This window comes from Microcaecilia unicolor, chromosome 1, assembly GCF_901765095.1.
Source record: "Microcaecilia unicolor chromosome 1, aMicUni1.1, whole genome shotgun sequence".
NCBI classification, from domain to species: Eukaryota; Metazoa; Chordata; class Amphibia; order Gymnophiona; family Siphonopidae; genus Microcaecilia; species Microcaecilia unicolor.
In genome coordinates, this window is record NC_044031.1 from 618557736 (window position 1) to 618576564 (window position 18829).

General features: G+C 43.7%; 1 protein-coding gene across 1 annotated transcript in view; it reads left to right on the forward strand.

Annotated features, from left to right (window-relative positions):
* OPLAH (5-oxoprolinase, ATP-hydrolysing) overlaps positions 1–18829 on the forward strand; it is a 161582-nt gene that overhangs the window by 116026 nt on the left and 26727 nt on the right. Inside the window, exons 21-23 of the mRNA XM_030220113.1 lie at positions 8035–8219; positions 14750–14896; positions 17166–17300. Coding sequence (XP_030075973.1) covers positions 8035–8219; positions 14750–14896; positions 17166–17300 — 467 coding nt within the window. The remainder of the gene's footprint in view (positions 1–8034; positions 8220–14749; positions 14897–17165; positions 17301–18829) is intronic.

Genomic DNA, 18829 nt, shown 5'->3' on the forward strand with positions numbered 1-18829 from the left:
GGACGAGAGTTCGGGTGGTGTGTTCAGAGAGGAAAGGGCGAATTTTGCTGATGTTAAAGAGGAAGAAGCGACAGGTCTTGGCTATCTGGTGGATATGCGCAGAGAAGGAGAGAGAGGAGTCAAAGATGACTCCGAGGTTGCGGGCAGATGAGACGGGGAGGATGAGGGTGTTATCAACTGAGATAGAAAGTGGAGGAAGAGGAGAAGTGGGTTTTGGTGGAAAGACGATAAGCTCGGTCTTGGACATGTTCAGTTTCAGGTGGCGGTTGGACATCCAGGCAGCAATGTCGGATAAGCAGGCCGATACCTTTGCCTGGGTCTCCGCGGTGATGTCTGGTGTGGAGAGATACAGTTGGGTGTCATCAGCATAGAGATGATACTGGAAACCATGAGATGAGATCAGGGAGCCCAGGGAAGAGGTGTAGATTGAGAAGAGAAGGGGTCCAAGGACCGATCCCTGGGGAACACCAACAGATAAGGGGATGGGGGTGGAGGAAGATCCATGAGAGTGAACTTTGAAGGTGCGGTGGGAGAGATAGGAGGAGAACCAGGAGAGGACAGAGCCCTGGAACCCAAATGAGGACAGTGTGGCAAGAAGTAAGTCATGATTGACAGTGTCAAAAGCGGCGGATAGATCCAGGAGGATGAGGATGGAATAGTGGCCTCTGGATTTGGCAAGGAACAGGTCATTACAGACTTTAGAAAGTGCTGTTTCTGTTGAGTGAAGAGGGCGAAAACCGGATTGAAGCGGATCAAGGATGGCATGAGAGGAGAGAAAATCAAGGCAGCGGCTGTGGACTGCGCGCTCAAGTGTCTTGGAGAGGAAGGGTAGGAGGGAGATGGGGCGGTAGTTGGAGGGACAGGTAGGGTCTAGTGATGGTTTTTTGAGGAGTGGCGTGACTACAGCATGCTTGAAGGTGTCGGGGACAGTTGCAGTGGAGAGAGAGAGGTTGAGGATATGACAGATGGAGGGGGTGATAGTAGGAGAGATGGTGTTAAGTAAGTTGGTGGGGATGGGATCAGAGGAACAAGTGGTGCATTTTGAGGAGGAAAGAAGGTGGGCGGTTTCCTCCTTGGAGATATCAGGAAAGGAGGAGAAGGAGGTCTGGGTTGGTTGGTTGAGGGAGAGGGTTGAAGGGTGAAGAGGAGGAGGTGGCTTGGTAGTGAACTCAAGGTTGATCTTTTGCACCTTGTCGCGGAAGTAGTCAGCCAGTGATTGAGGAGAGAGTGACGGGGGGGGTGGGAGTGGAGGGCACTTTGAGGAGGGAGTTAAGGGTGGCGAAGAGACGACGAGGGTTAGAGCTGAGAGAATTAGTCAATTGGGTGTAATAGTCCTGTTTGGCAAGGAATAGTGAGGACTGGAAGGAGGATAGCATGAATTTGTAGTGAAGGAAATCTGAATGGGTGCGAGATTTCCTCCAGAGGCGTTCAGCAGATCGGGCGCAGGAGCGAAGGTAACGGATGCAAGGGGTCAGCCAGGGCTGGGGATTAGTACGCCTTGTGGGACGGGAGGTGGATGGTGCAAGGGTGTCCAGAGCAGAGGAGAGAGTGGCATTGTAAGCGGAGACAGCCTCGTCAACAGACTCGGAGGACATGATGGAGGGGAGGAGATTAGAAATACTAGATGATAAGGTGGGAGGGTCAATAGTCTGGAGATTCCTGGAAGTAGTGGTTAATGTTGGGCGGGGCTGAGGGGGAGGGTGAAGAAGTGTGAAGGTGATCAGGTGATGATCAGAGAGAGGAAGAGCTGAGGTGTGGAAATTGGAGGGTGAGCCGGAAGAGGAGAGGACGAGGTCAAGGCAATGGCCATCATGGTGAGTAGGGGTGGTGGAACATAGCTGGAGGTTGAAGGAGGATGTTAGAGTGAGGAACTGAGAAGCGTGAGAGTTGGACAGGTCATCAACGTGTTTGTTGAAGTCTCCGAGAATGAGGGATGGAGATGAGGGTTCAAGAAAAACAGAAAGCCAGGCATCGAAGTCGGTGAGGAAGGAAGGGAGGGATTTATCAGGGGGGCGGTAAATGACTGCCACTCTGAGTGGCAACGGGTAGAATAGACGGATGGAGTGGACTTCAAAGGATGAGAAGCAGTGAGACTGTGGTTTAAGGTCTACAAAATACTGAGTGGTGTAGAATGAGTAGAAGTAAATTGGCTTTTTACTTGTTCCAAAAGTACAATGACTAGGGGACACTCAAGGAATTGCATGGAAAAATACTTTTAAAACAAAGAGGAGGAAATATTTTTCCACTCAACAAATAGTTAAAGCTCTGGAACTCTTTGCCGGAGGATGTGGTAACAGCGGTTAGTGTATCTGGGTTTAAAAAAGGTTTGGACAAGTTCCTGGAGGAAAAGTCCATAGTCTGCTATTGAGACAGACATGGGGAAGCAACTGCTTGCCCTGGAATTTGTAGCATGGAATGTTGCCACGATTTGGGTTTCTGTCACGTACTTGTGACCTGGCTTGACCACTGTTGGAAACAGGATACTGGGCTAGATAGACCATTAGTCTGACCCATATGGCATGTTCTTATGTTCTTATAGAATAGGTCTGGAAGGAGACAAGATCCAAGATGGCGTTTTAGGAAGGACGCATGAACAGCAGCTCCTGCCCCTCAACTCCGAAGTCGTGTGTGGGAATCTCCCCTAGTTGTCTATGGGGAAGAGAAAGGGTAAACCCAGCTTACCTCGCTCCACGGGACGGGTGAACTCCCTTACCACCCGACAGACGACGTTAGAAGAAGCGGGAATGCTGTTGCAGAGAACTCAAGCCAGTGCTTCGAGGGGTCCGAGGGATTCTTCGGACCTTAGCATAGAGGGAGTGACGTTGAGCCCCCCTCCGATGATAACGCCCCAGAGACCCGGAGGGGAGTTGTTGGCTATGGAGAGGCAACCGACGGGGGCTTCCGGAAGTGGAGTCCCTGCGGATAGCAGTGGAGACCCCATAGCGACCTCGTCTCCGTTGGAAACAACTCCGCAAGCGGGCCTGATGCTGCAAGCTTCTCTGCCCGAGCGGCAACTGAGCGAGCCCTCCGTTAGTCTCCGGGAACTTGTGAGACCACCCGTTATCTCAATGGATTCCATTTGGGAAGCGATCCAAGGATTAAACAGTACGTTACTCCAAGTGGCAGGAACTTTGCGAGGAGATGTGGGGAAGCTGTCTCAGGCTCATTTAGAGCTTTCGGGTAAGGTTACTGAACAGACGAATAGGATGGATCTTTTTGAAACTGAGGTAAATTCCATTAAAAACTCTATTTCGGCAGTTATTAAGGATAATACTGTTCAAAGGAAGAAGATAGACTATATGGAGAATCAGTTAAGGAGGAATAATCTCAGGTTTCTGAATTTTCCTAAATCCCCTTTGATTCCAGCCAAAGAAATGCTGAAAAAATACTTTATTGAAATTCTGGGGCTCCCCCCGGAAGCTTTTCCTCCTTTAACTAGAGTGCTATACATCTCTGGGGCTGGAATTGGAAATTTACAACCTCCTCAATCTGATCTGAACTTGACACAGTTTTTGGAAAGCTCTATGGAAGTTATTACGGAGAGGACAACACTGTTGGTGTCGTTTGCTTTAGAACTGGACCGTAATAACATATTTAGATTATTTTTTCGCCACATCTCCACACCTTTTCTTGGTTCAAAAATTCAAGTATTCCCTGATCTCTCTCGAGAGACGCAAAGAAGAAGAAAAGCTTTTCTATTATTGAAAGTAAGGGTCCTACAATTAGGTGGGACCTTTATACTTAAATTTCCTTGTAAATGCTATATCTCGTTGGAATCTACTAATTATATTTTCTTTGATCCAGATAAACTTTTAGAATTCATTGTCAGTAAAGAGTAATTTACTGTTTGTTTGGATTGTACGCTTTATCGGCTGCCCCGACTTGATTTCTTGCCCTTCCTGTTTGCAAAATGTTTTCAGTAGATTGAAGCTATACTATTTTTGTTTGAGTTCCTAGTTCTTGGATCATTTAAATGTGGACTAACAAATTTATATTTTGCCTGATTGTTTAGTTCAATTTTGTATATTTCTTTAATTCTATATTACGTTTGAGATATAAATGTAATGATAACTGAATAAATAAAATAATAATAATAAAAAAAGAATAGGTCTGGAATTCCGCATGAGTATTAGGCCTGTGCCTAGAGAGAGAAAATTCTGGGGGCAGCAAAGCTCACAGCTGTGCGCTACCTTGTTCCATTAGATAATACAGCTGTTTGACCTATTGAAGGAAGCTGAGATCCACATCACCAGCAGTCCATGTGGGGCCTGAGTGGTTCTTGGCACTGTTAACCCATGCTCTATCTCTGAAGCTTTGACTACACAGCTGAGCCTACTGTACCAGAGCCCCATGCTGTGACCACTGCCCCCACAGAATTTGCCCAAAGCACTAGGCCCCCTAACCCCATAGAGTTACATCTGTGGTGACCACCACCAAATTGGGGGGGGGGAATTGAGAGGGACCCCCCTTTGAGAATATGATCCAGGCTGTCCCACCGAGCAAGATGCCTATGTAGGGACCAGGAGAGTGGAAGTTGCGTCTTGTATTTCTGACACCACAATGCCCCCTGGAGAGTGGTCTCATTTGGTTCCTTGCCCACAGTACCACTTCCAGCATTGCTGCCATAGACCCGAGGAGCTGAAGGTAGTCCCAGGCCTAATCTCTCTTCTGGATCAAGAGCTTGTGCAACCATTATTCAGTGAGAGAAACGGTCACCTTTCTGGTTTTGAAGCAGACCCCAAATCTTATGAGGGAACAAGCTGATGGTATAGTTCACCACCCAATCAAGACATTCCAAGAGACAATTCCTTCAGCCATTGTCACCCTTGAATTCACTTCTGAGTTATTCTGAATTAGCCTGCCGTCCAAGTATGGGTGAACTCGGATTCCTTTCTTGCTGAGGTGCACAGCCACTATCACCAAGACCTTAGACAAGGTCTGTGGTACTATAGCCAGGCTGAAACCTAGAGCCTTGAAATGAAAATGCTTATCCAAGATGCAGAAACACGGGAAGCGCTTAGCCTCTGCAAGGTTGAGTAAGGAGAGAAACTCCCCTGGTGACAGAAGAAATCACTGATGCAAGGTCTCCATGCAAAACTGAGACTCACAGGGAGGCATTGACTCCTTTCAAGTCCAGAATGGGGCAGAAGGTGCCCTCTTTCTCAGGAACTAGAAAACAAATGGAGTTGTGCCCCCAACCGTCTTCTTATGTGGAATGGGTTCCACTGCACCTAAATGAAGTAACCGTTGCACTCTGCCTTCCACAGCCTTGCTGAACTACTTCCAAGACTCACTAGTTTTTTCACTTCATTTTTTTTACTATATGCACTCAATTATATAAGCTGAGATTTTTGGGTCCAAAAAAACCTCAAGGCCCGCCAGCGTCAGCATCTGTGTCTAGGCTTACCGGTAAAGAGAAATTCTGGTCACTTCAGGGACTTGGAAGAGAAGAGAGAGACATTTTGGTAACTGCGGGGAGGGGAGGGAAGAGAGAAGTTTTGGTTATTGTGGGAGGGAGGTAGGAGAGGGAGAGATGCTGGTCACCGTGGGAGGAAAAGGGACAGGGTGAAATGCCAATCACCATAGGGGAGGAATACTTGAATATAAACTCTTGGCTTATATTTGAGTGAATATTTTTCCCCTCAGGGGAAAAATGTTATCGCGGCTTATATTCAAGTATATATGGTATTATTATTTATAATCTGCCTTTTATACAAAGTGGAGAACAATAATACATGGATACATAATAAAAACAAATAAAAGACAACATAACCTAGCTCAAACAACTACAAAACTGGCAAATCCAAAGTCACAGTGTGTTTTAAGCCTGTAAAATGTATTGGATATTTTCCTGTCTTAAATATGTCTGAAGTGTAATTCTCCTGTTTGGCCAGCAGATGGTGCATGTTTATGCTTAAAGCTATTACAGAGGATTGACTTCTTTTTCTTTTCTTTGGCACACAGATAATAGGAAGTGCCTGTAGTGATGTAACCAGTTTTTATTTGAAACTTGACTGTTCTGGACTCTGATTGGCCTGAGCCCTTACGCCAAGCCCCCTCCCTGCCCATCTTCAAGTCTTTGCTTAAAACCCACCTCTTCAATGCTGCGTTCTGCACCTAACTCTTACCTTTCAGTAAATCCAGACTGCCCCAATTTGACCGCCCCTATCGGACTGACCGTTCACTTGTCTCTTAGATTGTAAGCTCTTTGAGCAGGGACCGTCCCTCTTTGTTAAATTGTACAGCGCTGCGTAACCCTAGTAGCGCTTTAGAAATGTTAAGTAGTAGTAGTAGAGTTTTGAAATTACCCAGCAGTGGCTGGCTGGCTGGCTGCTTCAGTTTCAGCCCGGGAGAAGGAGAGAGATATCTCTTTGCTGAAGCTCTGTGAACAGATATATGTCCAGATCTCCACAGGTACTTTCTAGGAAGTATGCAAGTGTTTATTGTTTGCCAATTGCACTATTTTGTTCCACTGTTAAATATTTTGTAAGAGAATAAACAATTGCTCGCCCTGTTTGTCTGGACTGATATAGAATCCTGGTGGTTTGTGTGTTGGGTCTGTGACTGCTTTCTGGGAACTGTGGGACCACTGGGAGTGTGGCTACATTCATCTAGAGAGCGGGAGACTCATCCAGAGGTGGTTGTGACCCAGTCGGTGGGAAGAGGGTGCTAGTGTAGAGCACAACAGGCAGGTGCAGGCCGCGGGGTAACCCCAGGCGGGTGGCTAGGCATTTTGTGACAGTGCTATATACAGAAGTGCATTGCTAATACTGGCACTCAAAAAATGTTGGATTTTAAAGCTTGTTGCTCACACGAAAAAAAATTTGCACGCATCAGGCCACTCCTTAGAGGAAACTTTGCGCTATACTGAAGGCAGCCTTACTACCAAAACAGTGCGCTTATACTGTCAAAAATAGACTGTAATTGGGTCACCATATCAGGAATAGATGCGGTCAGTGGTTGGAGATAATGAGGGCCCACTCAGGATAGAACAGACAAAGCCTGCTGCCTACCTGTACATCCACCAATGGCACCTACCAATGAGGCACCAGTGACTCTTGACCATCTTGATCCCCAAATGGCTGTCCTTTTTCTGCCCCTTTACAGAAGCGGAGATAGCTGGGGTCTGCCCACCCAGACTATTCCAGCCCTCTGAGGCCTGGGTCACTGACCTTATTTCATCTGGAAGCCATTGAGGCCTAGCTTCCCCTAGGCCCTTTACAAGCTTCACCTAACAACAACTTGCTTCATAAGGGAAGTTTGCTCAATCAAGACTGGGAGGCCTGAATCTGCCACCCTTTGCCAGAGCCACCTGCCCTATGGATTGGGAAGACTTTGGAAGGCTTTTGCATCCCTTCCAAGGATCCCAATCTGAGGCTTCCATCTGGGCTACTGTTGAAATGCACAGAGCTGAGATGGTCTGATCATGAGATGTGGAAGCTCCTCTTTCCTAAACTGCACAATTGGGGAGTCCTCATCTTTATCTAGAGAGAGAAGGAGAGAAGGCCAGATGTCAATCAAGTAAGACATGTGACAGCACAGTGGACAGGTACAATTGGGCAGACTGGGAGGACCACATGGTTCTTATCTTCCATCATCTGTTTCTATAACTCTCCTCTCTTTCTGGGGGGTTAGTCTTTCAGCAGAGATGCCAAGTTAACCCTTTTCCAGGCTGGAGACGTTTTGGCCAATCCTGATACTGAATTTACACTCTAACGCAGTGTGGGATTTTGTAGTGCCTGATCGTGTCCATTGAAATTGGTGCTGCGAGTCTCATAATGCCCCAGGAGTGGGTGGTCAGAGATCCCAAAATCTCCAGTCTGGAGCGGAATAACTTCACATCTCTGCTTGCAATCCCTCTCCCCTCTCTTTCTCCTGCCAGAACTCTAGACCCCTCCTGCTTTTGTTGTACCTTCCTGCATCTTCTCTTATTTCTCTCTTGTTGCTTTTTTTCCTTATGGTTTCGTTTTGTTTTTCTGCATTACTGACCAGTCCCTACCTTGTATTATTTTTGTTTTTAAATTCCCATTTTAGCTGTGATGGAGGCCTTACTTGCTCCAGGCCTATTCCCAGGGAGCAGTGGAACCCGCAATCTCCATGACAACCTATCTGACCTCCGGGCGCAGGTAGCAGCCAATCAGAAAGGGATTCAGCTGGTGAACGAGCTGATTAATGCCTATGGACTCGAAGTGGTGCAGGCCTACATGGTACATATCCAGGTAATAATTTTATTTCTTTACTAATATTTTTGACGCATCCATTGTCAGATCGAAGGACAGTATGAACAACAGCAATAAAAACAAATTGATACAAAACAAATACACATTACAAAGGTAATAACTGCAGAATATCCCCCAAGAACACACAATAAGAAGAAACTTGATACACATAAAGGAGCATTTTCAAAAAGGACATCCAAGTCTGAATTGGGACATCCTGCTCATAACTTTAAAAAAAAAAAAAGGTCCATCTCGCAGCCATTTTCAAACAGGAAAAACATCGGGATTTCCTGTTCAAAGATATGTGAGAACGTCCAAAATGAACAGCCATTTTCCAAAGTAAAATATCCAAATTATAAATGCCAAAAAACCAGGGACAAGGATGTCTTTCTGACAGATTTTGTACAAAAATGGTCACACAGACATCCCTGCAGTGCAGAGGGGCAGCTTACTACTACTACTACTACTATTTAGCATTTCTATAACGCTACAAGGCATACGCAGCGCTGCACAAACATAGAAGAAGGACAGTCCCTGCTCAAAGAGCTTACAATCTAATAGACAAAAAATAAAGTAATCAAATCAATTAATGTGTACAGGAAGGAGGAGAGGAGGGTAGGTGGAGGCGAGTGGTTACAAGTGGTTACGAGTCAAAAGCAATGTTAAAGAGGTGGGCTTTCAGTCTAGATTTAAAGGTGGCCAAGGATGGGGCAAGACGTAGGGGCTCAGGAAGTTTATTCCAGGCGTAGGGTGCAGCGAGACAGAAGGCGCGAAGTAGTGGAGAAGGGAACAGATAAGGATTTATCCATGGAGCGGAGTGCACCGGAAGGGGTGTAGGGAAGGACGAGTGTGGAGAGAGCTTAGTGGTCAGTGCAGTGAATTTTTAATCCAAGGCACCCAGGTTCATCTGCAACTCTGTTATTTTAAATGGTGAGCCCTTCAGAGACATGGAAATACCTACTGTGCATCACCTCAATAGCCCTCAGGCTTGCAGGTGTCTTATGTTTAGGTATAGTAGATGTATCTCTGTTTCTGGAGGGCTCACAACTTAAAGGTAAACAAAGAGAGTTGAAGTGGGATTTGAAGCTGGGTCCTCTGGTTTACAGTCCACTGCAGTGGCCACTAGGCCACCCTACAGACCTGTTTGCTGCTGTGTTTGGAATGCCCATAATACCTGATGTCATGGAGCCTACTTTCCCTTTCCGGTGTCACTTTCAGGAGAGAAGGAGGGAGACAGTAACCCCTGGGGGATTAAGGAGGGGTCATGTCTTAATCCCTCCAGTGGTCAGCAACGCAATCAGGGCACCTTTTTACACGTTGGACATGATTGAAACAGGTCTAACCTTGGATGCCTTTCTTTTTTGACTTGGATATTTCTTCCCATTCGATTATCGCTGTTGGACGTCCTAAATTTGGGTCCTCCCTAGTCCTGCCCTAAACACACCCCCTTGCTATTTGGATGACCTGCACAGTGGGACTTCCAAATTCTGCCTTTCGAAAGTCGCGATTTGGACGTTTTAAAGATTTGGACGATTTTAAGATTCTGAGCACCTTCACTGAAAAAAAAATCTATATATATCTATATATATAATATATATATATTTTTTAGTGAAGGTGCTCAGAATCTTAAAACTGTTTCAACCACAGGCTGAACCTCCAAGATTTCAATCATTTCAGCAGTCCAGATGCTAAGTCCAGTTTACCCAATGAGTCTAATATTATTCAAATACACATGTACACTTTTTCACTTAGCTTAATTTCTGGAACCAGGTGACTTTCTTGTAGAGTCTCATGAATTTATCAAGTTCAGACAAAAACTTCTTCCAAAGTTCATAGTGCTCACAGTGATGCAATAAGAATATCCCAAGAAAAAAACCTATTTGTGATCAGTCTTCATTGCAGGTACTCTTGCTGATGTTATATTAGAGATTTTTCCTTAATATTAAGTACATTGATTTGAGTTGGGAGAAAAAAAATGTAATTCGTATATTGGTTTAGTTACACGATAGACTTAGTCACAACAGAAAGGGATGTAACACCAAGAGAAGTTGCTGCACAAGTTGACCACGTACACAAAGGATGAACCACAAGAATTCCATTGGTGAACCAGGAAGATGATTGTATTGAGAACAACCTGACACAGACTGTCTTTCAGCACTTTGCTTGCATCAGAGGTTGGTATGTCCCAAAGGCTGCAAGAAGTAAGTTGTCAGCAGTGTATTCAAATAAGCTAATTCTATATCTTCATAAATTTTGTGAAGCATATCAAAATGCAAACTACAGATCCCTGATGCAGTCAAAGTGCCGAAACACAATATGTCTTGCCATTTTCAATAAATTCATTTTCCTGACTCACTAGGCATTTATAAACTAGAAGGTGGAGGTGACATATGGAAGCAGGTCACTTCCATTGGCCACCCCCCAGCAAAAGAGAAGGTATGACAGTAGTAAAAGCAATGTAAACAACGTTAGCAAATCACTTCTTATCAACATAGTAGGGAGTGAGACTAGACAGAAGATGAGACTGCTACTGAAATGTAGCTGGAAATCAATGACCACAAATGCTCGCTGTCTAAGCAACAAAGTTCATAATCTGCAAGCCTCTGATTTTAGAGGCAGACTTAGACATTGTTGCTATCACGGAGACATGGTTCAGCGATTCTGATGAATGGGATGCAAGCATACCAGGCTACAATCTACTTAGGAAGGATAGAGATGGTCAAAAAGGTAGAGGAGTAGCTCTGTATGTGAGAAACAATATCACAGCGACTGAAATGCAGGGGGCCTGGGGAAAGGAAGAAGTGATATGGATCACCTTGAAAAGAGAAAATGGAACGTCTGTCCACATAGGTGTTGTCTACAGACCTCTGACAAAATCGGAGGAACTAGATAAAAATCTGGTTATAGATACCCAAAAGTTGGGAAAGAAAGGAGAGGTGCCGTTGCTGGAGATTTAAGTTCCATCTGCAGAAAAAAGTAGAGAGATTGTGGATGCTTTTCAAAGTGCTTTGCTCAGACAAATGGTGACGGAACCCATGAGGGAAAGAGAGACACTGGATCTGGTGCTCATAAATGAGGAAAGCGTGTCTAATGTCCGAGTGGGTGCCCACCTGGGCAGCAATGATCATTAAACAGTTTGGTTTGATATAACAGCTAAAGTGGAGGGCAGCCATTCAAAACTTAGTCCTGGATTTCAAATATGCTGACTGTAGTAAAAACGGGGAGTACTTGAAGGAAGAGCTGATGGGATGGGAGGACATACAAGAAGTGGAAAGGCAGTGGTCCAGGCTGAAAGGAGCTATAAACATGGCTACTAACCTTTATGTCAGGGGAGAGTAAATAGAAGCAAGAGAAAAAAGAAACCAATATGGTTCTCCAAGCAAGTGGCTGAGAAAATAAAGGCAAAAGAGTTGACGTTTATGAAATACAGAAAAACTCAAGAAGAGGAACACAGAGAAATACTGTATGAAACTGAAAGAAACCAAGAGAGATATACGTCTGGCAAAAGCACAAGCAGAAGAACAAATGGCTAGAATTGTAAGGCAGGGGATAAGAATTCTTTCAGGTATGTTAATGAAAGTAGGAACACTTAAAATGGAGTTGTGAGACTGAAAGATGCTGTGAACTACTATGTGGAGAATGATGAGGAAAAAGCAAAGGTGCTAAACAAACACTTCTGTCCTGTGTTCATGGAGAAAATCCTAGAGAAGGTATATCAAATTTGTCTAAATAAATAGAAATGAGAATGGAGTGGATATAGCCCCATTCATGGAAGAAAGTGTTTATGAACAACTTAAAAATTTGAAGATGGGCAAAGCCACAGGACTGGACAGGATCCATCCCAGGATATTGAGGGGCTCAGAGAGGTTTTGACAGGTCGTCTTAAAGATTTGTTTAATAAATCCTTGGAAAGGGGAGAGGTCTTGTGGGATTGGAGAAGAGCAGATGTGGTCTCTCTTCCAAAAGTGGTGATAGAGAAGAAGCTGGAAACTACAGGCCAGTAAGCCTCACTTTTTGGTTATTGGAAAAGTAGTGGAAGCAATGCTGAAGGAAAGGATAGTGAATTTCCTGGAACCAATAGGTTACAATATCAGAGACAACTTGGTTTTACCAATGATAAATCATGCCAAATAAATATGATTGAATTCTTTGACTGGGTGATCAGAGAATTGGATTGATGAGATGCACTAGATGTAATCTACTTAGATTTCAACAAAGCCTTTGACACGGTTCCTCATTGCAGGCTGTTGAATAAACTTGACAGGCTGAAGTTAGGACCCAAAGTGGTGAACTGGTTGACAGACAGACACCAGAGGGTGGTGATTAATGGAATTCACTCTGAGGAAGGAAAGGTGAGTAGTGGAGTGCCTCAAGGATTGGTGTTGGGGCCAGTTCTGTTCAATATGTTTGTGAGCGACATCGCTGAAGGGTTAGAAGGTAAGGTTTGCCTTTTTGTGGATGATACCATGATTTGTAACAGAGTGGACATTCCAGAGGGAGTGGAAAGTACAGAGTACAGAGTGATGCACTTAGGGAATAGAAATCCAAAGGAGCCATACGTGTTAGGCGGTGAGAGACTGATATGCACAGACAGGGAGAGGGACCTTGGGGTGATAATATCTGAAGATCTGAAGGTGATGAAACAGTGTGACAATGTAGTGGCTGTTGTTGCCAGAAGGATGCTAGGCTGGATAGAGAGAGAGGTGTAACCAGCAGACGAAAGGAGGTGTTGGTGCCCCTGTCATTGGTGATGCCCCACTTGGAGTATTGTTTTCAGTTTTGGAGGCCATATTTTGCTAAGGATTTAAGAAGACTTGAAGTGGTCCAGAAGCAGGCAACAAAAATGGTATGGGGCTTACGCCAAAAGAAATATGAGAAGAGCCTGGAAGACCTGAATATCTATACCCTAGAGGAGAGGAGGGACAGGGGAGATATGATACGGACATTTAAATGCTTCAAAGGTATTAATATAGAAACAAATATTTTCCAGAGAAGGGAAAATGATAAAACTAGAGGACATGAATTGAGGTTGCAAGGTGGTATACTTAACAGTAATATCAGGAAATTCTTTTTCACAGAGAAGGTAGTTTGATGCCTGGAATGCCCTCCTGAGGGAGGCAGTGGAGAAAAAAATGGTGGCAGATTTCAAAAAGGTGTGGGATGAACCCAGAGGATCTTGAATTAGAAAATGAATTCTATAAAAAAAACAAAACTTAAAAGGTTGCTTATGTGTTTGCATGTCAAATGGTGCCTAGATGGCAACTCTGGCTATAAAAACTAAGGCCGTGTTGGGATGGCTTGTACTGTCTGGGCCCTGCATATAGCAGTCCATTTTAGGATGAGCTGGAGAGTGCTTTGACAAACTCCAGTAATTTGGAACATGAGGATAGTTCCAGGCAGACTTCTGTAGTCTGTGTCCCACAAATGACAAGACGGATTTGGATAGGTTGGAGTGGGCTTTAACGGCAACCCCAGTAGTTGGAGCATAAGGACAGAGCCTTCCAAATTCTATAGTGTATGTTCCAGAAACACAATGATCAAGTATATAATATCACATTCATTGTTGATTTAATCATGAATTGATAATGAATGTGATTATTGGGCAGACTGGGTGGACCATTTGGGTCTTTATCTCCTGGCATTTACTATGTTACCAACAGAATTATTATGGTTCATCCTTTGTGCCCATGGCCAACTTCTTGTTCTGTTGTGTGACATGAGACTTAGTCTAGTGGACAGTTTTGCACCTGGATGAAATAAATGTGAAATTTGGGGATGAGCCTGGAACATTTCATAGCAGTGCCTGACCTTGGTCTGGAAGTACAGGAATGCATCCCAAACCCACTTCTTTTACTGGTTAAGAGGGACAACGAACCCTTGCCAAGGTACTGTGAGGATTCTGGCTTCAGCCAGGTCTGCAAACATCTCTCTGACTTGTAAAGTGTTCTTTAGTTGGACAAAGATGAAGGTAGAAAGACAATCCTCCTCATTTTCCAAAAAGGTGAAAATGAGATGGGGGTGCTGCTCGGGTGAGATTGTTTGCCACAGTTCCTTTCTGTTTTTTGTAAAGGAGTTTATGTATTCTATGGATGGTTTGTATGATTGTTTTGGGCTTTCACGTTCCACTTCTGTTTATGCATTGGCGTTCCTTTCTGTGTTAATTTAGTTTGTACACTGCTTTGACATAGTAACATTAAAGGCGGTATAACAAGGTACTAGTTACCAAATAGCTCGGGGTCATTGGGACTAGGCTGAGCCAATCCTGGTTTTGCTCTTAGTGTGTGGACTGTGTTTGTTCTCTTGGTGTGTGGACTTTGTTTCTTTAAGAAAAACAGAACTACAAGGCCATGGACACAGTAAGGTAAAATCAGGACCGGTTCACTCTGTCCCTGATATCCCAGAGCTCTTAATGCAGCAACATGAAAAATGTGGGGTGGCCTGTGATATGGAAGTCTGTTCACCATTTTCTTGTAATGATCCCTGTTGAGAGAGCCTGCTTCCTTCCCTGACACTACCTCTCCTCCCTGCAGGCCAATGCCGAGATTGCAGTCAGGGATATGCTGAGGGAATTTGCCGATCTCTGGCAGCAGCAGACTGGCTCTTTGGATATGGTGTCTGAAGATCACATGGATGACGGATCACCAATCAGGTTGAAGGTGCAGATCAACAAAGAAAAGGTGAGTTTGCCAAGGACTGTTCTGTGGGTGGGGGGAGGGGGCACATAAACGAGGTAGAAAGTGCTAGAGATGTTAGAGATTCTGAAGTGTCTTGGGATTTCCATGGGAGGTCATCCAGGAAAGAGAGGAGATCTAGAGATCAGTTGCTGTCTAAGACTTGGCAGAAAACCTTTCCAGAGAGGTGAGGAGGTCTCCTGAGCACTGGAGTGAAGGTCGTCTAGGGACTAGTTGACATCTCCTAAGGCTTGGAAGGCGAGGAGGTCTCCCAAGACCTGGGTAACATAAATGCTGTGTTTTGTCAGTCGAGTGGTCTAACATTCTGTCTCTGACAATGAGAGAAATCCAGTTCATGTGGCAGATAAAATGGGAAGATCCTTCCCTGTTTATATCTAAAATTGAGAGAGCAATTCCTTGGGCCACATAGCTAATAATTGTTAATAGAACTGTGCTCCAGAAACTTGTTTAAACCTTAAAATCTTGACTATACTACTTTCCTTGATCAAGTTATCTATCTGACAATAATTTCCACAGCTCATATGTTGCGTGAAAAAGTTTCTTAAATTTCTTTAAATCTACTCCTCGTTAATTTCATGTTTACCTGTTCTGTGCCACTCATAATTTTATAGATCTTTTTTACCTCCCCTCAGTTATCACTTCTCTGAGTTGGAGTCCTAACATCTTTAGTTTTTCCTCATAGGGGGACTCATTCTATCCCCTTTATCTTTTTGGTTATCTTTCTCTGCATCTTTTCAAGTTCTGCTATGTATTTCTTGAGATTTGGCGACCAATCAAAATTTCCCACAATAATGCTTCTGAAAAACTATTTCTGCAGTATGCAGATGCTGTGAGAGCAACCATGGCCAGAGCTGGCAGTTATCCAGTTCATGGCGATATTCTAACTGCTGACCGGATAACTGAATAAAGTTAGAACAGAAAAATTGTGTGTGTTTTGTCTAGTTTGCTTTCCAAATAGTATTTTAATATTTTATGTATTTATTTATTGTTAAAACTTCTAACCCGCTTACAGCCTAAGAGGTTACCATAATAACATACATATTAAAAAAGTACAAAGACATCAGACAAGAGGTACTGCTATATACACTCTCCATCAATACAATTCATCAGCAAAGTACTTCCATATATACATTCTCCATTTTATCAGTACAGTTCACCAACAATAATCAAGAAAGGAAAGACTGATCAAAAAGCTGCGTTTTTAATAGTTTCCTAAATTGCAAAATACTAACAATTCATGCACAGCTGGCCAGGTAGCGCATTCCACATTAATGGTTCTGCTTTTGAAAAATCAGAAGCTCTTGTCACAGCATAATGCATAGTTGTAACTAAATCCAAAGCTAATTGCTTAGTAAAGTCTGATCTTAACACGCTACCAGAAAAAGACAAACTTGCTGAATGAGGGACAACATTTTGCATGGCACCCTATATGAGTGGAGGGGTGGCCTAGTGGCTAGAGCACAGGTCTTTGAATCCAGAGGTGGTCAGTTTAAATCCCACTGCTGTTCCTTATGATCTTGGGCAAGTCACTTAACCCTCCATTGTCTCAAGTACAAGCTTAGATTGTGAGCCCTCCAGGGACAGAGAAATACCCAGTGTACTTGAATGTAACTCACCTTGAGCTACTACTGAAAAGGTGTGAGCAAAATCCAAGTTAATAATAATAATAATAATATTTTACTGGTAGTCAATGTAGTTCTTTCATCACCAGTGTAATGTGATCAAATTTTGAAACTCCAACAACTAACCTTGCCCCTTAGCATTCTATACAATTTGTAATGCTAACCAGATTGTGCAGCCACAGTCCAGAGACTGGCACTTACTATCTGATCATAGCAGCTGAATATTGACCCAGTAGTATTGAAGGCAGTAAGGAAGGAGGCCAGTGAGAAGAACTCAACAAAAAGGGGCAGATTGAAGACAGTATGACAACTATATTGATGGTGCCATTCTGTGATTCTTTGTGGAGGGAAAGGATATTTGAGGTTCTTCAAGGGGATAGAGCCACCGGAAATCAAGGGGAAGCATACTGAAGGAAGGAAGTCAGTCTTGGGCCTTGTTCATGAATTTTAGATACTGAACTCTGGATGAGGTGAGTGAAGTTGGGCTGTATACATAGCCTACAGTCTGGAGAAAAGGACTGAATGATGCCCATATCCTTCCACAGGGAAGAACCTTATGTAAAGGAGGGAGGTATGATGGGAAAGAGATGTGTCTGGTACTTAGTGCTGCTCTCTGCCCTTTCTTCTTGCAGGGCAGTGCATTGTTTGATTTCACCGGCACTGGTCCTGAGGTCATTGGGAACTGCAATGCCCCCCGTGCAATCACTCTCTCGGCCCTCATTTATTGCTTACGCTGCATGGTAGGAAAGGACATTCCACTGAACCAGGTAAGAAGACCTGTAGCTCTCTGTTCCTCCCCCAGCACACCCAACTCTTCTCTTCACATGGCTGTCTTCTAGTGGCTGAGAGCACACAGTGGGGAGAGGCAGTGTCTGGGATCCTCCACACTTATGGGAAACTTCTCTGGTGGTACAGACAGATAAGAGAACACAGGTATGTGTTGAATGATTGATTAGCACAAGTCAGACAGGGATTACGGGTGAAGGAGGCCAGCCTCTCAAATATGAGACTCCTTTAGGGTGAAAAAGGGCTGTTTTACTTCAGCTTTTACCCCTTACTTCACCTCCTGTATTGACTTGCTTATTGTATGGAATATAATCCTACAAATCTCTACGTGGGGTCAGTCCTAAAGTTAGGTGCGGTTTATAGAATATATGTAATGCTGTCCCTGTGATTAAACTTTAGGCACATTTACACCAATGAAAATCTGATGTAAATGCCTGCATCTTAATGTTAGGTACGGAACAGGTTATTCTATAACACTGCATGTAAATTTTAGGAACGCCCATGACCCACCCATGCTCTTCCCATGGCCACACCCCCTTTGAGATCTGCACTGTAGAATTTACGTGGACTAGTTTATAGAATACTTTAGTGTTCGTAAATTCTAATTTAGTGTCCATAATTACTTAATATCCAATTATCAGTGCTGATTGGCTTGTTAGCCCATTGAGTTATGTGCACAAATCAGAATACGCTCAGATTTGAGCGTGCAACTCAAGTCGCATTATATAGAATTTGGGGGCTAGCTCTTACTCCCATATCTAAATCACAGGGTCTAGATTTATCTTCTACTTCCAATTTTAGACCTATTGTGGGTATTCCATTATTCACTCAATTTTGGAGACATTTATAAGCAGGCAGTTATCTGTATATATATAAATTCTCATGTTTACATTGCTTAGAGCTAAACTCAGCATTGAAAGCTTGTTAACAATGATCTCGGAGATAAGGAAATCTTTAAGTCAGGGTAAGCATAATTTTATTACAGTATAACATATCTGCCACGTTTGACTCTGTGGATCATGATCTACTACTGCAGAGATTATGTGAAATTGGGGTGGTATGATCTGTTCTGAGTTGGTTTAAGGATTTTTTGCTCAATTGATGCTACTGTTTGCCAAATGGCAAATTTTCTCAAAGTTGGCGAACGACCTGTGGTGTACCCCAGGGTTCACCCTTATCGCTTATGCTGTTTAATTTGTTTGAGATCTTTGGGAACAATTTTGCTGGCTGATGGCGAAAGATTATTTTCCTGTGCTGAGATGATATATTATTGCAGGTTCCAGTATGCGCTAAATTGGAGGGTACTTTTGAGAAAATATTCTGCTGTATGGATAAAATTCAAAGTTGGTCAAATACTAATATATTTAAGTTAAATGCTAACAAAACCAAAGTTCTTTGGTTTCGGAATCCATCTATTCCAGTCCCTTCCAAAATGACAGTGCCTCTGGGCAAAACTCTATATATACTCAATACTCAATACTCTATACTCAACTACGTCTGCTACATGGAC